Source organism: Epargyreus clarus, unplaced genomic scaffold (assembly GCF_041222505.1).
Source record: "Epargyreus clarus isolate Ecla_fem2 unplaced genomic scaffold, WU_Ecla_fem_2.2 ptg000026l, whole genome shotgun sequence".
In the NCBI taxonomy this organism is placed as follows: Eukaryota; Metazoa; Arthropoda; class Insecta; order Lepidoptera; family Hesperiidae; genus Epargyreus; species Epargyreus clarus.
Window position 1 is genome coordinate 9,000,194 of NW_027332233.1, and position 26,617 is coordinate 9,026,810.

The 26,617-nt window shown below is 36.2% G+C and overlaps 3 protein-coding genes across 5 annotated transcripts; 2 read left to right on the top strand and 1 right to left on the bottom strand.

Moving 5' to 3' along the window:
• Nucleotides 1-244: 244 nt before the first annotated feature.
• On the top strand, nt 245-3,272 carry LOC140753452 (uncharacterized). Of its 2 annotated transcripts, none has more exons than XM_073088054.1 (3): nt 245-670; nt 748-847; nt 1,002-3,272. In XM_073088054.1, the coding sequence occupies exons 1-3, from the start codon at nt 350-352 to the stop codon at nt 2,864-2,866; spliced, it is 2,286 nt and encodes a 761-aa protein (XP_072944155.1). In that variant the 5' UTR covers nt 245-349; the 3' UTR covers nt 2,867-3,272. The 2 variants fall into 2 exon arrangements, with proteins under 2 accessions (XP_072944155.1, XP_072944156.1); XM_073088055.1 differs by having other exon boundaries at nt 262-670; nt 1,509-3,272.
• A 273-nt stretch (nt 3,273-3,545) lies between these two features.
• On the top strand, nt 3,546-6,682 carry LOC140753339 (uncharacterized). The gene is made up of 3 exons (XM_073087879.1): nt 3,546-3,968; nt 4,941-5,125; nt 6,387-6,682. The coding sequence occupies exons 2-3, from the start codon at nt 4,943-4,945 to the stop codon at nt 6,549-6,551; spliced, it is 348 nt and encodes a 115-aa protein (XP_072943980.1). The 5' UTR covers nt 3,546-3,968; nt 4,941-4,942; the 3' UTR covers nt 6,552-6,682.
• A 404-nt stretch (nt 6,683-7,086) lies between these two features.
• Nucleotides 7,087-25,784, bottom strand: Nipped-B (Nipped-B cohesin loading factor). 2 transcript variants are annotated; one of them, XM_073087882.1, is made up of 27 exons: nt 25,654-25,784; nt 25,188-25,300; nt 21,884-22,052; nt 21,036-21,631; nt 20,736-20,923; nt 20,425-20,656; nt 20,040-20,201; nt 19,615-19,802; nt 19,133-19,370; nt 18,234-18,478; nt 17,672-17,920; nt 17,115-17,333; nt 16,526-16,708; nt 15,254-16,006; nt 14,849-15,169; nt 14,397-14,535; nt 14,046-14,170; nt 13,501-13,735; nt 12,528-12,682; nt 11,861-12,125; nt 11,281-11,471; nt 10,773-10,966; nt 10,371-10,494; nt 9,757-9,903; nt 8,923-9,116; nt 8,421-8,595; nt 7,087-7,970 (listed from the first exon to the last, which is right to left on the bottom strand). In XM_073087882.1, exons 2-27 carry the CDS (start codon nt 25,252-25,254, stop codon nt 7,824-7,826), a joined length of 5,901 nt encoding a protein of 1,966 aa, XP_072943983.1. In that variant the 5' UTR covers nt 25,255-25,300; nt 25,654-25,784; the 3' UTR covers nt 7,087-7,823. The 2 variants fall into 2 exon arrangements, with proteins under 2 accessions (XP_072943983.1, XP_072943981.1); XM_073087880.1 differs by having other exon boundaries at nt 20,736-20,941.
• Nucleotides 25,785-26,617: the final 833 nt, after the last annotated feature.

Sequence of the window (26,617 nt, forward strand, 5' to 3'; positions counted from 1 at the left end):
ATGAATAATCTTCCGAAATAATTTAATGTAATAATTCCAGAGTTGGCACTAGTATTGCAAGCTTAGGGAGTTTTATTATTTACTATTAACATATCGCCCAGATTGTAATTTGTTGATTATAACTTGACAAATTATCAAAGTAGTAAGTCAGTCAGTTTATTGATAAATTAATTTGCTTATTTCTATGACGAAAAATACTATCGCACAATTTAAATATCCATTATTGCATTTTCGAACAGTATTGTCTAAATTATTGCTACAAAGCTCTTTCGAGAACTGAATAGACAAAAACTGATATAATCAAATATTTTTGAAAAGCCAAGCAGGTTGTAATGGGGCTATTGATAAAATGATTGGCCACATTACACACGTCTCGAAGCACGTAATTTCAGGCCTATTGCAGGTTGACCCCAGCGGCCGCGGCGGATGGAGTAAGCGGGCATTGCCCGGCTGGACACGCTTCAGTGGCGCGCGCGCTCTGTTGCACCGATCTTTCACCTTCGCAATAATAACGCCTATAAAACCTTGTCATTGTAATAATGTGACGTTACTTTCATCTCAACGTAAACGAGATATACAACTCTGCAAGCGAGGAGCAATAGCCTTTAAAAATATTATTTGGGTGTATACCCATTTTTTCACCAAAATGAATAGTCGAATCGGATGTTTGGTACGAATTACATTTTTGGAATATTTATTTTAAATTCTAGATCGGAACTCGTAAAACAACATTTTTATTTTTTTCAGTTAATAATTTCGGTGGTGTTTCAAGGAGTTATCTCTTACGAAGAACAAAACGGATTTGTTGATTCATTGGACTTTGGGCCTATTTTTGATGATGGAGAAGGTCAGTAAGGCAGATTATTTAATATTTTGTAGAAAATTGGTATTTAGAGTATACATTTTTGTAGTTTCATATTTATATATATCGCATCTTTTTCTGTACGCAACGCAAGCATCTCTTAAGCTTTTGCCTAATAAGCGCTTTATGTATCTTTCAGGCATCACTTCATTGGCTTCAAATCCTATGGCAGCAGCGCTACTTAAAGTAGATAAAAGTCTATACCCAAAGTTATTTGATACAGTTGTCAGTAGTTCCATTGATTCCATTCAAAGTCGATTAGCTCCAAAAGAGAACTCATTTGCACCCGAAACTTTTGGATTCAATCCCATTGCTAGTCAAAGTTTTTTTCCTGTTGGTAAATCTGCAAAGTTATTGGCACAACAGAAGCAACAACTTCAGCCTCAACCCGTTGCGCAACAATTTAGTCCTTTAAGATATGATATTCGAACCGTGCATGATGCCAATTATAAAGTATACAAGCCAGAAGAAGCCGAAGAAGGAAAAGACATTTTGGCAACTTTAAAAAAACTTCCATCAGTGGCAGCTTATTTTCAGCCTAGGGTTACTGAAGTTGAAGTTGCTCATCCTGTAGATTACCGTAAGGAAGAATTGGTAGAAATTCCTGAAGAGGAAAACAACTACAAGTCCAATCCTTATATTGCAGGACCAGCTCGTATTCGAAGGTACGCAGGCGGACGTAGCAGAGAGAACCTGAGGAAAAGCAACGATGAAGACGATGGCTATGATTATAAAGCTGAATATATTTCGAGGCCTAAGGCATTCGATAGCAGCCTTTATAGCAGTGCTTACAAAGAAGACCCCAAGAAAGAATATGAATACCCCTACAAATACGATTCCGGATATGATCATAAAGAATATGAGAGAATAAAAGAACTTTCTGAAAAACAGGCGGCGGAAATTAAACAGAATCCTGGCAATTGCGTAGAAGTTAAAAAGGATGGTATGTCATGCATGACATGTAAGGATCCTAAAACTGGAGGAAACTATGAGTCTTGTTCGTACATAGCGGAACCTAAAAACAATAAATATGCTTACTCAAAAGAAAGGAAATTTGACAGTAACGATGATCCCGAAGGGCCTGAAGTAAACCAAAAATCTGAGCAACCAAAAAAATCTGAAAAATATCAAGAGGTGAAGAACGATGAATCATCTCCACAAAGGTACACTAAAGAGAAACCATATAGTAGTTATAAAAGAGAAGATAATGATGATGATTCCGGGGACAAATATAAATCATATTATGTCCATACCTCTCAACCTAAAAAAAGCGAATCCTTGCGTGCGGCCAGTAATGAAGATAACTCCGAGAATACAGAGTCCGTAGCAAAGCCTTACGATTATAAAAAAGCTCTCCCAGGATTTTATACTGACAATGAACAAAAAAAAGATGTCGAGCATGTTCTAGCTGAATTTAAGAAAAAAGATAGATCAGCCTGTAAAAAGGTGCAGAAAAATGGTATGACCTGTTTTCAGTGTATTGATGATACCGGCCTGAAGAACGAAGAGTGCATGTTTGTTTCTGAATCGGCGCCAAAACAGAGCCATCTCGCGTATCAAGAAGTTAAGGAATTCACTTCCAAACCAGCAACTCTTGAAGGAGGTAACGAAGGAGCTGAAAGCCAAACTGTAACTACAAATGCACCCGTTCAACCACAATCAGCTTCTTATGTTGTGGCAAATCCTGGATACGGTAAAAAGCTAAAACGTAAAAAGACTTCTCCATCGTCATTGTCCTCAGCTGCCACAAATCCAGTTCCTTCAATCCATAAATCGCACAAAGTTAAAAGGAGTGAAGGATCTCAAATAGAATACGATGCATCAATAGTTGACGAAACTAATATAGCACCACCTGAAGAATTTGCAGGAGCTGACTCCAAAGGTGCATTTTGGGCAGAAACCCAGCCTAGATACAGCGCAGCTTTAGGTGTAACACTTCCAGAGTATATGCTTTCGAGATCGGAGCACGAAGCTTCGTTTGATGAGACCGTTGCGGGAGCATAAAATATGTTGAAAGCCAGCACAAACATTATTAGAGCGTATCATTTGTACAATTTTAAATAAAGCCTGAATAGAAGGCAAACGGGTAATAGATATTTGTTGCATAACTAAGATTTCACGGATTGACTAGCAATCGACCTATAAAGAATAAAAAACGTTTGCTGAGTACAAATGAAAAATACTGGTTAGATGAAAATTATCATTAAAAAAGTCCGCTGACTATACCTTTTCGCGACTATTTAAAAGTGAATCAAGACTTCAAGAAAATTAGGTTACAGTAGGACATTTTCAGATAAGATTCAGTTTAGCTTGTAAGATGTTATAATGATTGTTGACAAAAGGACTGTCTTTTTTACATTTTTTGTTAACTAGTTCTAGAAAAATGAAAATAAACAACGTTATATTATTATGCGTGTTATTTTCTTTCAGCCTGTATATAACCCAAAGTTTTTATAAAACTTTTAGACATTTAATGAATGTAATTAGACAATTAATCAAATAAGCGTGTAAAATGTGATTTATATTTTAAATAAAATAAATTCATTTATAGTTTTATATCATTCCAATTTCAAAAGATATTTTGATGATTCCCATCATAAATGTTAAAACACAGTAGGTACTATGAACTAAACAAAGCATTTTCTTTGAAGAAAATGATGCTAAAAATACGTTTCTTAACACATGTACCCAGCATGGCTATTCTAATGTCTGAAATGATGTAGCTCAGTCGTTAAAAGATAATGAAACAGTTCAACGTCATTGATTCAGAAATTGTTGGCATGGTATCCGGTCAGCGTCCTAGTTGTCAATATTGTATTTGATGTTCTTATTTTTACTGGTAATTGTCCAAGATACGTCACTAAGGAGTGGTTTCGAACGTATCGCAGGCTCCCAGAGGCGAAAGAAAGTAGCTGCCTAATTCATTTCAGTCGCATTTTACCCATGCACTGGATCACTGTGCGAATATAAATAAAGCCACATGAGATTAGTAGCCAATTATAAGTCGGCGGATATCAGGGCCAAAGCACTCGTTCAACAAAGCGGTTTTGTAAGATACAAAATAACAATATAATTGTTATTATTTGTGGTGAATAAATTTAATTAGGTAAGTTTATTTTTTACCACGCCTTTATCTATTTTTCAACGATAATAAATTATATTTTGAACTATAGTTTGTAGTTGAACTTTTACCGTTATAAAATAACGTGCTAACATTTAAATTACTTTTTAAAAATTTGCAACAGAAACTCATTTCTGATATTTATTAAATCTGAAATTATTATACCGTAGATATTAGTTGTAAAAAAAATATTTTTGAACTATAACTGTAATATTTTAAAATAATAATTGTTTGAAAGTAGTTTTATGCATTTTTATTTTATAACGATTTAAGGACGTTATGTTACGTTTAAGATATTTTTCGTTATGTTCGCTGAAATTACTTTGAATACTTTATTTTAATGTTTCGCGTTATTTTTAAATTGGAGATTTATACAAAAAAAAATACCTAATCTTGTTGATAATATTATTGATACGCAATATTTTATAATCCTACTGTTTCCGATATGATTTCTTGTCTTCTTGCCAAGTAACCAACTCGATATAAAAATGTATTACGTCGTTGTTTTCAAGAAAGTCGAAGAATGTTTTATTTTTATCTCGAAGGTTCGTGTGTATCGATGCCTCCAAGTGAATATTTCGAGCATGTTTATACTTAGAACTTTACGTACAAACTGTAAGAACCAGTATTCCCGCTAATTCGTGGGTCTATATACAGAAAACGTTCATCGTTTTAATGTTAGGATTACTCAAGGAGAAATTAATTATTAAAATACAATTTGCTAATAATCTAAATTACACTATAATCAGCATTGATTGAATTTTTAAGGATACTTTCAAAAATATTTTAGTGTTAACTGGAAGCCCATCGATAACTACAAAGGAAAAAAACCGTTGGTAACGAGACAAAAAGTACTGTTTTATCTTTGTATATATATTTAGATATGAAATAAACAAATATGTTAAGTTTCTTAAATTGATTGAAAAACAGAATACAACTGCGGTATTTGTTGAATAGGAATGGAAGCGAAAATAGTGACGTACGACGACGACGAACAGTATGTGGATGTGAGTTCGTTGCCGTTGAAGCCTCCACAACCACAACTCCCGCCGGAGAAGCCCGCGCGTCGCCCCTGGCACCCGGTCATGTGGGATAACACCATCATGGGTTATCCAATTCAGCCCCCACCAGAAGAGGATAAGGTATTTTATTAAACACGAGCTGCCCTTGTGTGTATAATCTGAAGCTTTCGACATTGCGTGTAAGTTACGTTAAAATTGGTTTAGCAAAAAAATAGTGAAGAAAAATATTCAAAATCGAATCGTTTGTTTAATTCCCTCATATTTATATTTATATAAAAAATAAGTATCCGTTAGCAATAGGATTTATAAGGATCCATCGGTTGAATCAATCAGCAAAGTTATCCGTTAGCTAATGCTCATGTACAAATCTTTGGGAAAGTTATTTGCAACATGCGTATAAAAGCAAATATTCCGGAATTAACACAAGAACTATACGGACCTACGGAAACGAGCTTCCGTTGAACGCATAAAACAGACTAAAAGCAAACAGAAAGCGAATCGGATTCTCGAACTAAAGGTTCCGCATCACACCACATACATCTTAAATAACGTAAGATTGTATGAAACCAAACAAGGTATGAAGACGCGTTTTGATGTGTAGGATACTGGTCGATAAATATAACAAAAATAAAAGAGCTACATTTTTACTCTTTGCTATATTAAGCTGGTAACAAAGTTCCTTTAACGCTGCTTGCGGTACATAGGAGTTGAATGGTAAAAAAATCATGTGAGGAAAGGAAAAGAAAGGCGTGAGGAAAGGAAAGGCGTTATTGCTGGTCCATGTGACTTTCTCTCACACTCTTCACATGAGTATTTTTCAAGCCCGTTGTCTAACCGCAGTAATTAACGCAAGAAAATTAAGTTAAATCTTATATTATTTTTGTTTTAAATGATACATTCGTTATATTGGTGTCATTATTTTAAAGACAGAGGTTCCCCAACTACACGTGTTACGACCCGCGTGGCAGTGCGGTTCCCTTACTGGTCTGTAGGAAGCGTCATATTATCCGTATATTAATATTTTGGCATGCAGATAGTGTATGCAATCATTCTACACCACAAGTAATGTAATCTTCAAACTTTGTTTTGTCCCTTAGCTGCCAAACATTTGGACGCGATTTTAACCATTTGTGCGTTTTTTATGAAAAATATTTTGACGGATATTTATTATATGATTTACATTACCTTTATATGTTAGAAGTTGTACTTCTCTGCGTAAATAATCAAATTTATTTATTTACTTCTCAAAAATACGGCAAACGACAAAAGTAAATACTACAGATAAATTATGTGTTACATAAGCGCGTGCTACTTCGACCCATGATAAAAAATTAATATGTTCGTTAACGATATATACTTACAATTTTCTTTTATATTCCAGCCCGTAACACCTTCCAAGGAATATCCCCACAAGCAACGTATTCGCAACTTACGAAGACTGATAGCACAAGGAAAAGTGCACCCCACTCCGGAAACGCTAATATTTTTCCTCTGCAATAAATTTGCAATTTCCGACGAACGTCAAAAAGGCAAAGCCTCGGCTTAGATTTAAGTATAACCACCACTATAAAGTATTATCTGCTGTATACTAACTTAATGTATCTTTGTGGTTTAAATAATATTCTGTGTTGAAAACTGACATAATATGGCTCTAGTTCTTTAGAGAATCTAATAATAAGATTTAGTTTAATAGTAGCTGTGACTGAATATTACGTTTCAATAAGTGGAAATTTTATGATGTTTGTAATTGTAAAGTTTAGGAACATACCATGAAAAGTAATTTTAATTGCATAAAATTCAAAAAGAATTGTTATATCAAAGTAAAGTACGTTGCCTTATATGGTGTCAAAATTTTTAAGTAAAATTCATTTGTATTTTTTGTATATTATTTGTACTTCTTGTAATTCTTTAAAATACTAAATTGTAGTAGTAACACATAGTTATGGGTCCTCGACTGTGTAACAATTGAAAATTATTAAAGCCAGTGTTCTACTGTACTGGCACAGATCTTATAGATTGAATAAGCTAAAGGAAATATGTTCGATGTGGAGTAAATGTTTCAGTAAATGAAATAATCTCAATAGTTTGTTATAATATATATAATATAAGGTTGAAATAAATATATAAAAGAAAAATTTTGCCTTGTAATTTTAATTCTCATTATTATTCACTGAAATTCATTTATTGCAGTGCCCTCTGTGTGAACAAATATTTTTATATTACAAAGATGTCAATATGTATAAAATTATACAGAGCTCTATTATCTCTCTTAGGTACCGGCGGCCACAATGATATGAAATCGACCTACCATAACATAAACAGGTATCTAACCGATCTATCAGTACACCGAGAAACAAGATAAAAATAAAATAAAATACTTTCGAAAAACTCAAATGGGAGTCATTACATATACTTTATATTCTTCATAAAAATTATCTACACACAAGACTTTTAATATAAAACAAAATCGAGTTTCTCAAATATAACTTATATAAAGAATTTAAGATCGCCCTCGCATCTCCGCGGGCCGGGCGCGACGAAACGACGGCGCCGCCGATATAATGTACAACGTCCGCGGGCGGCCCGGCGCTCCGTCGCCGAACGGGCGCCCGAAAATAAATTAATCAACTCGGAAAGTAAATCGAACACGTTCACTAAAACGAACCGGGCGGCGGGCGGCGGCGCGCCCCGCCCGGGCGGCCGGCCGCTCCGCGCATAGCGTCCTCGGGCGGCGGCCGCGCACTACACTCGCCGGAGCGTCCCTCGCGGCACATCACTGAGTCCGAGCGCGGGCGGGGCGGCCGGGCGCGTGCGGACGCTAGGTGGCGGGCGGCGGCGCGGCGGGCGCGGGCGCGGCGGCCGGCTTGGCGCCCGGCGCCGCGCCCGCCGCGCCGCCCGCCGCGCCGCCGCTGGCCTCCTCGTCCTCCTCCTCCTCGGGGTCGAATTTCAGCATCAGCTGCTTGAACTGAAAGTGAGGACACGAATCCAATAAGAAATGGTGTATACGAATCCAAAATAATTTTAAGGTAGTAGCCTATGGTAGTAACCCTTTGTGGCTCGACTCCGACGGCACCACCGCCACACCTATTTCTGCCTAATAACAGCAGTGTTAGGCGCTGCTGTGTTCCGTTTTGAAGGGTGTGGTAAGGGAGACATACTTTTCCGAGGTGTTCCAGCTTAGTCCTCAGGGGTAGCGGCGCATCTGTGGCCGACCTCAGGTAGGAATATCTAATCCTATCTGGGGTTGATTACAGATGTCCATGAGCGGCAGTAGCCACTTACCATTAGGTGGACTGCATGCTCGTCTGCTACTTCTATATTATAAAAAAAAATGTCACCGACGGATGCCGCTGCATCTTAGTAGGAAAATACAGAATTTTAGCATTCCTAAAGGGTAGAAATAAAATATGCTCACCTCGAGATATTCGTCTACGAGTCGGCGACGGCCGCGCTCGTCGAGCTCGTCGGCGGCATCGTTGGCGTGAAGCTGTGCGATGGTCGCCTTGGGTTCGAACTGCGGCGCATGCCGCCGAGACACCGCCTTCTCATACACTTTTACGCTCTCCGAAGGTGAATATTGGTTAATTTTTCTGCAAATAAGAAACATTAAATGAATAAAGACATGTACTCACTTTAATTAAACACTGGATATATTTTTCTATTGAATTAAAATTACCAAAGTCGACAAGAAATTGTTATGACAATTGTAAGTGGTCGCTTTACGAGAGTAAGTTATACCTAGATGGCATGGCATGGAGAAGTACCTAAGAAGATTTGGCCATCGAAGTTACGACTCATGTGCTTTCTTCTGACCGCATTGCCGGCGCTAACCACGCCATGCTATAATACGTGTGTGTGCATGGTTGCGTTTGTATGTTGCATGTGTGTGTGTAAGCTGTAGTGCGAGTGTTACTGACGCGTCGGTGAAGCCGTAGAGCTGCTTGAGGTGCTGCTTGAGCACGAGCAGCAGCAGGCAGCCGCGCGCCTGGCGCATGGCGTCGCGCAGGGCGCGCGTGGCGGGCGGCAGCCGCAGCAGCAGCGCCTCCGCCTCCTCCTCGTCCTCCTCCTCCTCCAGCGCCTCCTTCTCCTCCGTGCTCGTTTTTAATAGCCCCTGATTGCACATGTGGTATATTTAATGTAAATTCTTGTACAATTGGTTTGTACCAATCGTCAACGTAATCGTAAAAATTATCTATAATATGGATTGATACTCGTGTCAATCCATATTATAGATAATTTGTTCTCTTCAAATTCGGGCTCTGTCTTACCCGTGCGCTTTTGTAATGCGTCAACTGGGCTACAAAGGCGTATGATGAATGCAATGTTTATTATTTTTATGACAATATGGGACCTTCCATGGGACCACATAAACCTGTATGTAAGATCTCCAGTATATCGTTCGCTCCCGTTCAAAGATTTGGAAATGGTTTCTTACTAGTCGACATATCCGTCGTAATGTTCACATCATCAAGACCAATCACAATATTCTTTAATATTCGCATATATTCCGGATTACTACGGGTTAATTATTTTTAGTTTAACTCGAAAACTTACTGTATACATACTGCACTATGGATGTCCAAGTTTTGCATTTATATACTACATCTTTTTCTAGACATTTCTGGTTGTAGAAGCCTTTCAAAGTTTCTTTATATTATAAATTATGAGATACAGTAATCTGTATGCAGCAATAAAACCATTCAACAAATAATTATAAGAAAGTTTTATAAGTAAGATGAAATCATTCTTACCTCACGAAAAACTTGCAAGAGATTCGATCCCGATGTAGAAATAATAATGTCAATATGATGAATTATAAAAAGTGGTTCATCTTGTACTTGAAAAGGAAAGTAGCTTAAATTATCAGCCAGGTACAACATTTGATCCAATGGAGCAGTCTGAAACAATTAACCTTTCAATACACAAAACAACATAAATCAAATATTGCTTGATGCAAAATTCGAGAAAAAATTGAGTTTTCTTTTCCATGTATACTCTTGAATCTTCATATACTTTACCTAATAGCTTTTTATTTTTTATCTGCACATTTAAAAAATATATATTTATATGTATACATATTATTAAGGTGTATTTTAAATTATTTTCTCATTTCTATAAGCAATCAACAATAGTTATGGCAGTTCACTAAGGTTTGTATATTAATTACACAGGTCTATGTTCATTACTCATATATCGTCCAAAGCTTCTAACAATGTCTGAATTTACTATATTAATTTTATGGGATTAAAGCCCACATGCATACACAAATGATTTTAATGCTGGTTCAAACAAGTGCGGTTTGCCACGGTGATTACCGAAACAAATAATGTTCTTGCTAGTTTTTGTTATTATAATATGTGCTTACCGATACATCATCAAACTGCTTCAATAAAGACAACACGAGCGCCCGCCTCTGCGGCCGCGTGTTACGCAACAGTGAGTATAAAAAACCGTTGAGCGACGTAGGCAGATCGTCTTGTTCCTTTTTCCTGAAAATAAAGATTTATTTTACTTACCGTTTTTGTATTAGATATATTCTATCTTTTGTATAATAGATAACGTACAGAAATTACTAGAGGTAATGAAACAAAAGCAAAAGTGGTTAGGACAAGTAAATCTATTTGAAGTTCTTTTCCAAACTAAATCACTATAAGGATTGTTACGGATAATTCGTAAGAATATGCTGTCCATCACTACCACACAAGAAAGCAAGATATTTTTAAACAAAATCGAAACTGCAGTAGCAAAGTAATACAAAACCACATACCTAAACCCTCTTATCGCTTTCTTCTCTTCCCGTTGTAATATCTTCTGCAGTTGATAGGACAATCTGATGCCGACTTGTGCCTTCATATGTATGAACCCAGGATATTTTTTGTCAATCTCTTGAAGGTGTTTATCAGCTGTGTGGGATACTGTTACTTCTGTGTCTGTACTCATACATATTAAATATGGAACAATCTAGAAAAAAAAGAAAAGTGTTTATAATCAAGAACTGTCTTTCACTTATGCTATCTTTCAAGCTAAAACTTATATTCACAAAATTTCATTTAAGTGCAATGAACTATACAGATGACTAGCTTATAAGACTATAGTGATAAGGGATTTATATAAATTAAGACATAATACAAACATCGATGCTCATCAACTGCGCAAAATGTTTAAATATTCTAAGCATTACTTTAATAAATAGAATAATCCACACAATATGTAAATATAATGGGACACGTGTCATTTGTTATTCTAAAAACGAGATTTTACAGTCGTTAACTGACCTGCACCGGATGCACGAGACCTTGCGCTAAAACCAGTTGGACGACCTTCATCGCGCTCGACCTCACAAATGTACTCCTATGGAGGAAGGAGCCCAAGATCTCTTTAAGATACAACTGAATCACGGTCGAAGCCATGCCCGACGATACGTCACCCATTTCCTTCAGATTTTCGTGTTTAGACCGTTTTGACCCTGTAATAAAAACAAATGAAACAGGCTTATAGCACACTAATAAAATATTCTTAACGCCCACAATACTTATAGGTTTCATTTACTATATGTTATGGAATTTACGAATAGGCGCGAATACAAGCGTGTAAAATGCTTACATAGATGTATCCGGTAATTTTCACTCTGGACGCGGCGTCGGCTTTTAGCGTGAATCAAGTGATTATACGTCAGGATTCGGGCGCGATGGTTACATACATATCATGTAAGTGGCCTTAATATTGTATTTAATTCAAATGTACAAAATTGTTCTGCATATAAAGTTCGAAAATCTACTCGGTTTATGTGTATACAAATTCACGGATTTTTTTTATTTTTTTTATATTGACATAAATAAAATAGTCATTACTCACATTCCTTATCCTGCCTGATCATTCTTTGTTCCTCCTCCTGTAAGTACATCTCGATATTTCTTAAAACATCAGCCTTCATTTCTATCGGCGCCAGATCCGACGTCAGCAATTGATGGTAGAATTCCTTTAATTCCGGCCGAAGCATAAACTCGTAATGCCTGACACAGACGGAGCCGAGGGCTTTGAGCGTGTGCGAAACAAAGTCTTCGTCTTCCAAGCCCACAAAAAACATGAGCGTACTGTACACTTGCTCCTTTATATCATTCTGAAAACAATTACAATTAAAATTATCACTAAAAGCACAAATAATAGCAGTATGTACCACATCGCAATCTGTATCTATGTTGACGAAGTAGTTTGCTAAAAAAATTGTTCATATTTCTGTCGTAATTACTGTTCAACCACTTTTACAGCTACACCGTGAAGGGCACCAAACCAAATATGTAATTGTTTTCTACTACGCTCATAAGAACGTGAATTTTATGTGAGGCTTTCACTTGGCGTATCGACGTTAGTTTGACATATTTAAGTAATTCATGCGCGATACTTATATCGGTGTGAAGGCACTAGAGGCATATATAGAAAGTATACTAAACATATTAAAGTAATAATGCGATACCTATATTGGTATGAAGGCACTATACGCACACATAAAATGTATACTGACCGAGAGTCCTTCGATGACCTTATTGTCGGTGAAGTCGAAGTAGCGCAGCAGCAGGCCCACGATGAAGAGCGCGCGGCGGAAGTGCGGCCGCGAGTGCAGCGCGCGCGTCATCTCCGGGTTGCGCTGCCAGCTGTGCTTCCACTGCAGCAGCACTCCTGCGCACACAGTTCTCATGTCACCATAGATAAGTATAGATATCTCACCGCCTTGTAATTGAAGGAAACCATTAAATGGCTTAAACGGCTGACATTTCTGTCAACCATTTAATAGCTGTCATGGTTTAATTTACGCGGAACAATGCTGCGTGCTGAGAAATATCGTTTCATTCGTAAATTATCTAAAAACTACATTTTTTAATATTTTTCAAACTCGAAAATAGATAACAGTGACAATTCCAATTGTCAATACTGTTTACATTTTCTTGTTAGGAGTGAGTAATCTTTACTTATCTATGATTTTAATAAACAAGTGCAAAGAATATGAACTAGAAAGCATTAAATAAACTTTCTGTCTGTTACATATTTCGAGAAGACATCTCTTGTATTGTAGATGTAGCAAATGATCATGCATTCTCTCTGACGGTATGTGACCGCTGCTGCCACATGACATCTGTTATCAACCCCAGATAGGATTGATAAAGACATCATCAGGTAGGATCCTGAAGTCGGATATAGGTGCATTCCAAACCCTGAAGACTGAGTTAAATGGCCCATTTAAGTGTCTCTTCTTTACTGTAGTCTTCCAACAGAATACAGCAGTGGTTGGCATAAGGCAGAAGTACACGTGACCTCCAAAGTCGAAACATGGTTTCTACCCACAGACCTATATTGGGTACAAAACAAATACTAGTCTGTGTTTCTACCACATTTAAATTACCGAAGTGCTTTCAATGGTCGTTCAAAATTATAACACTAGAAACACAGCCTCCTCTACAACGCAAATGATGCATACAAAATCCAAATAGCAAACATACCATGATACTTGTTAAACACATCACGGATAAGCTTGTAATTGTGCGTGAGGTTGTTGACGATGGCGGCGAGGCAGGCGATGCATGACGCGATGACGAGCTGGCCGCGCTGCAGGATCAGCTTCACGGCGTCCTCCTCCAGCTGCGCGAGGAACACCTCGCTCGGGTGCTCCATCAGCGGCACCACTAGCTCCAACGTGGACGCCACCGTCGACATTATCTGCTGCTCGTACTGATTCTGCAAAAGATCCAACATTAGTCTGATATTGAAAAAATGAATGTCAAAAAAATATACTTATAAAAATAAACGAACATCATAAATCACATACAAGGGGTATGTAATTAAATAAAAAGAAAATTATGCAGTTACTAATTAAATGGCTGTTTTCAAAATTCGACTTTTTTCAGCATTTTTTGCCCTATCAACAATGACGTGAATCTGTTATTAAAATATGTATGAGTACTATGATCCCGAGCCATAGAGTAAATGCCTAATATTGCCAAAATACTGTTAATAAAGACAAAAACAAACTATTTATTATGCTTACCTGACATTTTAAGCTTAAGTAAGGTTGTAAAGTTAATGCGTGGTTGACCAGCAACTGTGGTCTAATTTTCGCAAATAAATGCAATGTGGAAAGACACGCTAAAATGCGCTGCGAGGAGCCTGTGCCTGCAAAAAAAATGATTAAAAATTTTAAATAATGATTTTTTTATTCAATAATAAAATAATTCAATTCACAATCATTTGTGTAAAGGTATGCGAATTTAAAATACGGCTATCCCATGTACTGATACTTTTCTTTTATACCTCTTTCATATTTATCTTTCAAAATGTTATGCTAAGTTTACTGTTGTTCCATATACATATTTCCCACGTAATATAATGTACAACATACCATCGGCATTGGTCTCTTCTAACTGTAGTAAATTTTCAATAAGGCAATCAACTATTTGTTGACAAGCTACTAAAAGCGATTTAGGCGGCTGATAAATAATTTTTGTGGAGTCTTCTTTATCCTCCTTGGGCTTAAATAACTGAAATAAACAAAATTAAATCAATAAAATCAAATCAAACAATCTAAATCGATTTATATCATGTGCAACCATATAGGTTGTTATTTAAATATTAGTCAAAACACTACGCTTTTAAGTTATGTTATAAGTTTTGAAAGCATAAAATAATAATAATATGTTTAGTTATTTCAATACTGAACAAACGTAAGGTGAGTCTATCTATCTATAAATGATTACCATAATTGACTATGGTTTAAATACATTCCATTTTAAGAGGAGCTCCGAGCCCAGCAACAAAACATAACAGAATCAAAATGACAAAAGATGAACTTACACTCGTCAGCAACTGCTGGAACCACTCCAAGCCCATGTCCCGCGAGGAGATAACGACGTCTGTAATATTGAGCACCTTGCGGGTGAGCGGATCCGCCGTCGCCGCGGTCATGTCGAGCGTGCCCGGCCGCGACGAGTTCGCGCACGGACTGAACCACATGTTCTGAAACACCTCCATCACCAGCTTCCTTATACCCTCCTCGTCGTTCACACGTCTGATCATCTTCACGCAGATTTCGGGAATCTTCGGAAACTCTGGACATTCTATGCAAATGTCTTTGAGGATTTTTATCACACGCTTCCGGACGGAAACACCCGTATCCTAACGAAAAATAAACATGCAAATTATTTCGACCCTCTTTTGATGAAAAATATTTTCAATTATATTTAAAAAACTAACACTCACCAATATTCTATTCGAGAGCATTCCATAATACTTGTCTATAAGATCTGGCCGGCTCAACACAAACTTGCCGACAAGATCGACGGCAGCTTCTCGCACGGCAGTCGACTGATCGAGAAACGACCGGTTAACGCCAATCTGCATGTCTGGCCGCGCCAGTACCGCCGGGTCCGCTTCCACGATCATCGTCAAACATTTCATCGCTTTCGTACGGATCGCTATCGTGTTCTCACAAAGAATAACCAGAATTTTCCGTAGATACCTGTCGAAACTCTGAGAAAATGACCTTTTTGATGCTAAGTACTGGGAGATTAACTCGGCGCCGCTGTAATCGATGTAAGACTGCATCACCTGCACTTGCGTACCACCTTGATATCGAAAGGGCCTGATCTTTTCGAGGAAGAAATGTTTCCGACGCTCGATCGTTTTAAACTTTTCCGCCGACATTACTGCGCTGGAATTGTGCTTCTTATCAGACTTAGATTCCTTTATGTCGGTGTCACTGTCATCATCGGCATCGGATTCTTCCTCACTCGTTTCACCCTTGTATCGCTTCTTGGACTTGTTTTTTGGCCTCTTCGTGGGAGACGAGCTCTTGGGTTGAACAACCATGTCCCTGTACCACTGAGTGATGTAGAAATGCCGCGCACAATTCCACGCTTGGTCTTTCTGCCCATTGATTGCCAGGTAATCGAGCAACACGCGTTGTAGGAATTCCGTTCTTTCTTCGTCCTCATCAAGCCCAGATGTTAGTGACTATAAAAAATATACAAAGTCAGTAAAAGTTAATCATGAGTGATAAACTATGTCTTGTTGTGAAGAAAATAATAACAGAAAATAATCATAAAAATATTTGTAGTAGCATCGTGTCATGATGACATATCGTCGAAATCTACGACCGCCACCTTAAAAAAATACGTCTCGGTGTCATGCCAGCGACGACGACATATTGCAGAAATCTACGACGCCGTCTAACGGCGATCTTGGGTTTCAGTCAGTGGTTTATAAATAATTGGAAAATATGTAGCGACGTTGAATTATTACTCAACAAAGAGTTATCTATGATAAGTCTGTGCCATGTTCAGTTCCAAATTTTCGATAGCACTTAAGAAAAGGAAAGTAAGTAACACATAAATAGATATGCAACGCCTGTGTTGCACGTACTTCGTGAAAATTTGTATATAAATCATATTTAATATAAATAAAAATACCGAAATTAAGTGACTAGTAAATGTTAATTTAGAAGTGGACTTTAAAACTTTTTTTGCCCCATACCTGATGCTGGTTCCCGTCCTTCTCCTCCTCGGCGCGGATGTCGCGCACCACCGCGTCCATGGTGGCGAGCTTGGCGCGCGACAGCACCGAGTCGCGGCGCAGGCGCGCGGCCACCAGCCCGAGGTACTCCAGCGACGCCACGCGGACAGACATCTCCATCGACTTGTCCGACATGTACTTCACCTGTTACACACGTAACTCGCTTTAAACCTTGCACAAATATGTGTGTTTATTTCGATGTCAGCATTTGCAGCAGTGGAAAGTCTGTGCAATTTTAAAAATCACTTGAAATCTTTAAATTATGACAACTGAACGCGAAGCATATGTTAAAACATTATAATTCAATTGAAATTATGAAGCATAATAACGAAAATAATTAATTTGGCAAGCCAGCTACTTGATCAACCAATTGCCTCTTTGTATGAGGCGTTAAAATATATATGATATCCAGTTGCAAGCATAAAAATAAATAATAGTACACAATTAAATTTTCAATGTAAGGAATATTCAGTCTTGTAGTAAGTATATTATGAATTCTTAAACAGTGAAATGCTTAAGCCTCTTTCAACAGTTTATTCAATATTCTTACCAGCATGGTACCAAGGAGACTCAGCAGTAGCTCAGTAGCGGGCCACTCAGGCTTGTTAACAGTGGTGAGCAGGTCATGTACGAAGTTCTCAAACAGGGGCCTGAAGTCCACCTCCTCCGATCGACTCCGGCACTTGTTCAGGAACGACGTCAGAAACGTGCCGCCCACACTGATTGCTGCCTCGTACTTCGATATTATTAGAAGATCTTTATCTACATGCTAGAAAAAAAAACATTAATTATGATAAAATATAAATGTTACATCAATAAAATATATTCATCTTTGAATAAGAAGTTTGCATAAGTTCTATGAATGTTAGAATATGTTCATAAGCAAATAATTATTCTTGTACTGAACTCTGTGATTTGACTATAGACAAAAACTTTGTTTAGTTAGAAAAATTCCGCAATCATATTATTGAAAAAAAAAAAGGAACAAAAAGACAATTTGTTCTGCAATCTTTGTTAAATGTGCAACATTTTGTAAAAACATTAAATAAGTATCCACTAACGTCTTCTTGAAATAGAACTTTAGCATAAACTCAAAAATTTACTCACTTTTTTATTGTCAGTATCAATATGTTCTTTATCTTTATCCTTATCTTTATCTTGAGATTTGCACATGGTCTCCGGGAGCGTGACGACGCACTGCACCAGCTGCAGCACGAGCGCCGTCAACATCTGGATGTGCTGGTCGGAGCTCAGCTGGAACGAGCGCAAGTTGTGCTTGGAGCTGGGGATCCGCGCTATTGACGCCAGGATGTCCTCTAGCAGTAGCCGCCGGTGTTGCTCGTACTTCGTGAAAATCTGTATATAAAATAAAAATATGAATAAAAATAGCGAAAGTAAGAAACAATAAATATTAATATAGATGTGGTTTTAAAAACCATTTTTTGTTTTAGTTTATTATGCAGAGATATAAGTTGGAGGACTCATATTATAATATACATATTGCTCAAGGGCAATGTTTTATAATTATAAGAGTGTTAAAATTGAATTTACGCCCCAAAAAACTTAAATACAAGTTTAGAACAGCAGAAAAAGCACTTTTAACAGATGAAGCTTAAAAAAGATTTTGAATGAAACGAAAATGGCACGTGAAACAACTAGTAATACTTGCCGTAGTAACGAGTTTGAGCGCAGACAGTTGCAACTCGCTAATGTTCTCGACGAAGAATGGCGAGACGCCGACGGTGGATGCGTGCAGCACTGTGGTGTCGGTGAGGTGGTGCGCGGCGAACAGCTCGGCGAGCAGCGTGACGCACTCGTGCACGTGTGTGTACAGGTCGCGCACGGCCCGCGTGGCGCCGCCGCACCGCCGCGTCGCGTGTGACGCCGCGCCACCGCGACGCTTGCGCCCGTCCACTACATACCAACAGCATTTTAATACCCATTTACCAATTTACTGCCCTTGTCTCTTTTCTACTGATAACACAGTTCCATTGCATTATAGTTAACAATAAAAACCATATTAATATCAAATTGTATATCACACTGTTGGACACAAAATATATTTTTGTTATTATATTTTTATTTTAATCCATCTTGTCACTAATTGGAGCAATGGATACCATGTATCGTATCGTCATTGGAAATGCTAAAAATCTAACACGCAAGGCGACACCTATGCGTATTAGACATTTAGCTTTTCCAGCGACGATATATTTTTTACTACTTCTTATTTACGGTATCAAATATGATTTAATCGGTCCGATGTAGGCCATAGTATTTAAATGACGAGATAGTAAAGAGATATCCGTTAAAGTCGGCCACTCAAACAAATTTGCATAATATAAGCCAGATTAAATGTAGATCTCCCCGATTTAAGAAATAAACAGCTCGTATTTACAATTTAAATTACGATTTTTGTCCAATAAATAATTGAAATTATGTCTACATGTATAAACCTATATCAGCTAATACATTTTAAATAAAACATTATCACCCAAAAATTTACATGAAAAAAAGGAAAACAATTACAAACAATTTCGGAGTAAAAAAATAAAAAAAATCACCAACCTTTCTTTTTCGACGTTGTTTGAATACTATATACAGGGTCGTAGACGCAATAGATCGTGTTATTCAGTTGAAACTTAATGAACATAATGATTCTATCGATAACGTCTTCTAAAAATATGCGCTTCGGCATGCTGGGGGAAGTCATTATATACAGGGAAGTAAGGCTGGCGTCTGACGCGCACATGACTCTCTCTAAAGCAGATTCCATCCATATTTGTCGCATTTCTTCACTGTCTTCCTGCAAGTTATTTGAAATAATTTAGTATATACTCTGCATATACGCAAAAGGTATTATTCTTTCTGAATAAAATATGAATAGGTAAAAAAATATGATATCAACTTACAATTTAAATGTAATAGTTATAACTTAAATGTACAACTTATAATTTCTATGTAATAAAAAACATAGTGGGTACATCAAAGTTTAGGTTGGTAAATAATTATTTGACAGAAAAAAAACATAGTTTCATTGTCATACTTACAGGATCGCTCACTAGCGACATTTTCTCTGAGGCTCGAATATTTTTTTCCAATATGTTAAGTAATCGAACTAGTCTGTCAGCCGGTATAGCTTCCATAGCACCAAGATTCTTTAACTTTGCAGCTTCTGAACACAACTCCTGAAGCTGGTAGCGCGGTAACAACAACTCTTCAGGAATATCTGTACCCTCTGCAAGTGATTTATGGAGAACACGAAACATTAGTCAATTTGTACTCTAATAAGCCCAAATGGCACCATTTATTGGCCTCATGAAAGGATTTAAAGAATTGATCACTGCTGTGGTTCAATATCTGCGAATGTTACACTTATGTGTTAAAGCTCACATACTCAATTAATTTAAGATTTTAGGAGTTAGTTGCGATGAATCTGTGTATTTAATTGAATTTTAAATATTTCTATACATACCCATTTCGTCTGTTATCAAAATATCATCATCGATGGTTTCAAATACGGCCTCGATCAATTTATTGAATCGCTGATACGTGTTTGTCTCCATAAGTTCGTCAACTGATAACATTTCCAATACTGGTACCAATCTCCGCTCGACTTTACGTAGTTTAGGTCGAACTGTAAGTAAAAGTTTTAAAATGAGTAAAAAATATTACATAAACAATAGTAAAGAAAATACGTTTTTTAAATACTTATATCTATTAGCGCGACTTTCTGTCTCTTTCTATTATCGCGAAGTCGTTACTCCGTCTGGCCAATTATAAAACTTCAATATTGGATGCCTAAAAAATGACGATAAGATTCATAGTTTTAGTATTTATAAAGATAAATAACTACTTACCAATAGCTGCTTCAGCCTCCTCTTTCTTGCTGGCTTCTTCATGTTTCCTCTTTACTGCTTCCCAATTCTTTTCTCTAGCTATGTCTATTGCTTCTCTTTCTTTATCTACTGTTGGTGTGGAATTACTCGATTTTGCTTTCAACGGCACATTGTCGTCCGAATCTGAGTCTACTGCACTATTCTTCCGTGTTCGCTCATCAGGACTAAACTCATGTTTTTTCAGTAATCCCTCCTATGATAGTAAAATTCATAAATTAAGTCTTTATTTCAAATAAATTGAACAAATAAATGTCCTAAAAATAGTAACTTACCGATAGTCGTCCAATTTTCACTACAGGATATCTATTATTCATAATATTGCTAGTCTTATCTTGTTTTTCTTGTGTGGTGTTCGAGGTGACCGGCGGTGGTGCGTACGGGGCGCCCATCGACGGCTGAGGCACTTGCGGTTCCTGGCGCAATGGGGAGGGCGCCACGCTCGCTTGAGCTGGTGATTGACCTGTCACCACATTACCATCTAAGAACAAGTTAAAATAGGTAAAATTTAACCTTGGGATAAAAACAATTTCAATAATTAATAATACCATCATTTTATACATAATTCGAATTACCTTGTTCGAATGTTTTATCTTGAGACTGCATCATCAGTCTTTGCTGATCGGGCATGTTTCCTGGCGACATAGAAAGTGGATCTTTGTCGTCACTTATGTTGGTGTCGTAACTCCTATTGTCTTGTACCAGGCTGTTGTAGAACCCTCCATTTTGAGTGTTAGAGCAAGAAGAATTTGAGAGTGGGCTGGTGTATATGTTAGATTGGTTTGAAGTGCTCCATGGTGGTGAGATATTATTTTGGGCGGTAATATTAACTTGGCTCCCTGGCCTAGCTTGGGAAGGTGGTGAACCCATGTTTACATGAGGAGACGATTGGCATGGAGGAGCCAGTAGATGTTGGTTTGGAATGGGTGCAGAATGTACAGCTGTTCCATGAGACGAGGGACTGGAGTGGACAGTGTTATGTGATGTATAGTTGTATGTTGATGGTGACATTCCATTAAACTTAGATGTGTTCAGATGGTTTCCCCAATGATTTCTTTGCTGTTGATCAAAAACATTGGGATTGACATGTAAAATTGCTTTCAACAATTCCGGAGTAGCCTGTTGAGGGGCTGGACTAACTGCATTTGGTATACTTTCATCCTTTAAGTCTCTGCAATATAAATTTTAGTATTACTACATAATTTATTTTGTCAAGGAAAGTGAAAACAAATTTTATAATAAACAATTTGACATTAGGTTGCTATATTTTGTTCTTTTGTAAACAAATATACATTACAATAATGTATTACAATTATGTCCTATTAAGATCAGCAATAATAACTCGCACAGCATATTTTGACATCAACAACAACCTGTGACAACTAATTCCAAAATTAACTTAACCTTTTCCAAAATTACTTACATGTGCTGAACTGAAGTTTGCATGAGAGACTGTAATAATAAGGAAACTAAGTTGTCATCACGTGTTGCAAGAAGTATTGCCGCTTCCTCAGCCACTCGTGGGTGAAACAGTTGGGACTTGTTGTTTAGAGTTGAAGGCAAAGGTGTTGGAAGAGGTAACACTGGCAACACTAAAAGAAAAACAACATTCCTTTTTATGGACATCTGTAGAAAATTTATAATTTCTTATCACTCTTAGCCCAGTTTTCTTAACCATTTTACTATATTGGATCTTTTAACACATTTTTGTCACAAATTGCAACACCACTTGACTATGTGTTATGAAATACTAAAGAATATAACATTTATAGAAGTACATTAACAATTTATTCCAGCTTCGTGGATCCCTGGTTTGAGTAGTTTCTACAAACCAATAAATATAGTAAGCAACATTAATGAAAATCAATTTCTCATTGACACAATGATATGATAATATAAATATTTTTATCATTCAAATTGGATTATAATTAAATTATAATATTGATCAATTTGCACACTTTTACCACACTTGATCCTTGTAGGAATTTAACAATTTAGTTAGGGAAATAAAAAAGGGCCTCAATAATATTATAATATATTAGGCTATATCATATAGAGCTTCTTTTCAGTCTATTTACAGTCTAAAATACAATAGTACATGTTTAGCGATCTAAACAGGGTGACTGACCTTTGAGTTTTATAAGGATTTTTTTTTATTTGCTATAGAGCTCTATTTGACTATTGAGTCAAATAGAGCTCTATAGCAAATATTGACTTTTAATTGTAAAAGTTGTTAGAATGATCATATTTTTATTCTTGCAATATTTTCATGGTTTTGGGATCAGATTTTTATCTCCAATACCAATTTGATCTTTGGGTTTTGGTCATGTTTCCAGGGTTGTGAGTTATTGTTTTAATATGCTTGATAATTAAGAATTTTAATTTCAGTTTAATATTAATAACATAACATATTAAATAATAGTTTCAAATTCATATGGTTATTTTGTTAATAACTGTTAAAATGTGTTTTTTTTTAAAGTATTTTTGCACATTTAGTAGCTTTAGTTTAACAATAACTTAACAAACTTGTATATTATTATTTTACTTAAAGTAATAATATTTTACTTAAAGTAAAATATTGTATATGAAAAACAAATAAAAATCCTTTTTAAAATTCCTTCACTTTATGTACCAGACTAGAATAACTTATTGTTACATTTTTTTAATGATATTCATGATATTGTAATTTATGCTCCAGCATGTCACTAGTGAGACATTATTATCCCTTTACACCCGAGATGATATGAGCGTGAGTTTCACTTTAAAAAAAATCCCACGTGATAGCTTCTTATTTTTCGAAACGCAACCGATGCCGATCGATCGTGAGGAGAGTATCGCACGTGCTACCGGCTAAAAGAGGGGGTGCAGGCGGTCAGTTGTGCTAGGGACTCGTCCAAAGATGGCAGATTTTTTCGACCCGCGCACTGTCACAGGTATATAATTATTTTTGGTATTAAATGTTTAGTATCTATTATTAATTATAGCTAATTTGAAAGCTAAAAGAACACTAAATACGTGGAATTTAGTAGTTTATTCGATTAACTTGCAATTTAGATACAATTAGGTTGCAAATTTCAACTGTTACGATTGTGTGCCTACGGTTGTTGGTGCAGAATAACGTTTGATGAAAATGCTTTTATTGCTATTACCAGTTATGTGTAAGTTTCGTCAATATCAATTTTGTTTGTTTCAATTTTAGGGGTACATTTAAATGACGATCAGTTTTTGCCAGTGTGGGTTGAGGAGAAATGTATCGGACATTGAAGATCTTCATGAAAGTGAAGAGCTTCAACCAAATAGATTAGAAGAGTTTCAATTTGAAGAACTGTGCCCTGAAACAGATCCAGAAGCACATGCAGACCCTCAAATAGAAACTGACCTAGAATTGGATCTGGAACTTGAGCCTGAATCTCAACCATCTACTTTAAAATCATCCCTAGAAATTTCTCGCCGCCGAGCATCTTCACGTCCAACACATCGAAAAATAGCTTGGAAAAGAATACGTTTTCTGTCTTGAAAAGGTCTACACATCCCTACCAACATCTCCAGTAAAGTTTCCAAAGAAATATTTTTCTTAATATTTTAATTATGAGGCTCTTGATATGTAACCAGATGCACAAATTTATATTATCTAAGAAGAACCGGTCGAAAACTTAATTTAATTGCAATAGATATGGCTAAAGTTTTCTCCATCTGCATTATCATTGGATGTATTCCCTAGCCAAGAATACCTACGCCTTGGAGACCTGGATTTAAGACGGAGGCAATAACGGAAGAAAGAACAATGTTGATTTTCATAGAATTACGTAGTTTAGGTTTCATTGCCAAGACAGATATTTCATAAAGACTAATGAAAATAAAGACAGTGATGTTAAATATCTCCAAATTGTTTTAATTTTCTAATATTTTTTGATTAAAAACTAAATTTTTATGCAATTTTCACGATCGTGAGTGTGACAGTTCCAACCGGAGACCCACGATTGTGCGGGTCGGTTTCTGGATTACGTATAAACTCTGGATTTTTTTTCGTATTTTTTGTGGATCCCTTAAGCTATATTAAAAGCCGTAATAAACGTTTTGAATCGGAAATTGCGAAAAAAAATCTTCGGGTGTAAAGGGTTATTTATATTCGCCATATATTTTTTAACAATTTTCTGTGTATTTCCTATTACTCTTGGTTTAACCAATGTTCTTTACACAACAAATTTCATCAGAAGAAGTCTAATCAGCTAAAGATATAGAATTGGAATAAGCCTATTGCGTATTGAGGTTATTTGCTCGAAAACATGCAAATCCTATTTCACATGAATATTTCCTTTTCTCATGTAATATTGGCTCAATTGATATTTGTGGCTATTATATTGACTTGCACCTGAAGTATGTCTATGTATCTATGTGTATAATATTATAACTGTAAAAAACATCAATTAAATGTATATACATTTACATATAAACACAATCTGAATATCATTAAACTAAACACAAAATATTGTAGAAAATAATATCACCAATACTCACATAATATGTGCTAGTGTAATTATACTATGTAGAGAAGAAAGTAAAGTTTATCTGTTTTATTACACTACTCAGTTTTCTATGCATAGTACTATGTATGCTGCAACTTTTTCTTAAAATGAAGAAACGAAGTATTCAAATGAAATAATTAACTAAATAGTGTTGATAGTTTTAGTAACAAACATGAGTAATACTAGGGGGTAAATACTTACAGTCTGTCAGACTGGCTACTCCAGCTAATGTTGTAATGGGGACACTGGGAATATCCCTCTCATTCATCTTGACCGTAATTTTGAGTTATTTTTCCAGGTTTAGCATTTGTATCCTAAAAGTTAAAAAGAAAGTCTCGTCTGTCGTACTGTAACTCACACCATTAACAGTTGTTTGCGTAGTCGCTGATCGCATTATCATTTTACTTTCCTCATACGCAGCACTAGGCACATTGAAGTCTCACAATTATCAGGTGGTAGTTTATCACAATATACGTATTCCACGAAAATAATTAATAAATCCAAAGATTGTTGTGAAAATAGGGCAGCCGTCAATTTGATGCTTTGTTGTGCGTTGTGCATCAAAACGAAGGTCAGCGCATCGCACGACACTCCCAGCCAAAACTGGGAAAAGTTGTTTGAAGCATTGTAATCTATGTTCTGTTATATTATATTCAGAAATACTCACACAAACATTATGTTTAACTATTTATATCCAGGACAAATCAAACATAATCCTAACATTTAGATAATCAAGGAATTGTGACTTAGTGTTGCCCACATAGCTAAACTTAACTTTTTTTTAATATAGTCGTTTACATCCAGAACACGTAATGGTATTTATTCATTCAGCCGTAGTGCTGTTGTCTTTACTTTAGTATAAGTTTAGAATATCTTAATTTTTAGTAGTCTGTGGATATACTTATATTTGGAAAGTAGGCTGATTTTGAAAATATTGGTGCGATTGGAATGGGGTAGAGTATTGGATACACGAATAATAATGTTTATAATATACACTGCTGCTATGTTGGTGAATCAGTTATCACTCTTTTTAATTTAAAATATATACTATAATAGTTATTATAATATTTAGTCACTAATCAACTTAACATTAATACTTTTCTCATCATTTCTTTTTCGTAACATTTTCTATAGTAGCTAACTAAATTTCTTTTTGATGAGTTTTTTTGTATCAGTATTAAACTAATGTTTTTACTCTGTGGAAGAATATTAATATTAGTGCAAGTTCGTACTACGCGGCCCGATTGTTCTATCTATTGAGAGTAGAGGAAAAAATAACCCCATCGCATCAATGGGGGATTCAATAAAACGTGTAGGTATAGTACTGTAAGCATTAAATGTGGTAATAGTAAGATTACAGTAACGAGAAGATGTAAAATTCGGGTATATATTCACTTTATCGTTTTATATGGGGTTCAATGTAAAAGAAAGAGACAAAGACAAAACAGGGCTTGTTTTAAAACATTTTCTATTAAAATATAATAATTATAATTTTCTTTGTTTTCATAAATTCAAAATTCATGATGGAATGATATGCTGTCACTAAAGGCGGAAAGCGTTTTTGGTTTAAAAGTAATATTAATATTAATGAAATCGATGGAAATAGAAAGTCAATTAATATTTAGATTATA

What these genes read in the sequence shown, in the direction of transcription:
- Nipped-B (XM_073087880.1), bottom strand. Translation starts at nt 25,254, where the DNA reads ATGAATGAGAGGGATATTCCCAGTGTCCCCATTACAACATTAGCTGGA. An exon ending in AGGACGGGAACCAGCATCAG is followed by an intron (nt 16,007 to 16,525) that starts GTATGGGGCAAA and finishes TATTTTTTATAG; the next exon opens with TCACTAACATCTGGGCTTGA. An exon ending in ACTTAAGCTTAAAATGTCAG is followed by an intron (nt 13,736 to 14,045) that starts GTAAGCATAATA and finishes GATCTTTTGCAG; the next exon opens with AATCAGTACGAGCAGCAGAT.
- LOC140753452 (XM_073088054.1), top strand. Translation starts at nt 350, where the DNA reads ATGATTGGCCACATTACACACGTCTCGAAGCACGTAATTTCAGGCCTA. An exon ending in ATAGTCGAATCGGATGTTTG is followed by an intron (nt 671 to 747) that starts GTACGAATTACA and finishes TATTTTTTTCAG; the next exon opens with TTAATAATTTCGGTGGTGTT. An exon ending in TATTTTTGATGATGGAGAAG is followed by an intron (nt 848 to 1,001) that starts GTCAGTAAGGCA and finishes TGTATCTTTCAG; the next exon opens with GCATCACTTCATTGGCTTCA.
- LOC140753339 (XM_073087879.1), top strand. Translation starts at nt 4,943, where the DNA reads ATGGAAGCGAAAATAGTGACGTACGACGACGACGAACAGTATGTGGAT. An exon ending in CCCCACCAGAAGAGGATAAG is followed by an intron (nt 5,126 to 6,386) that starts GTATTTTATTAA and finishes TTTATATTCCAG; the next exon opens with CCCGTAACACCTTCCAAGGA.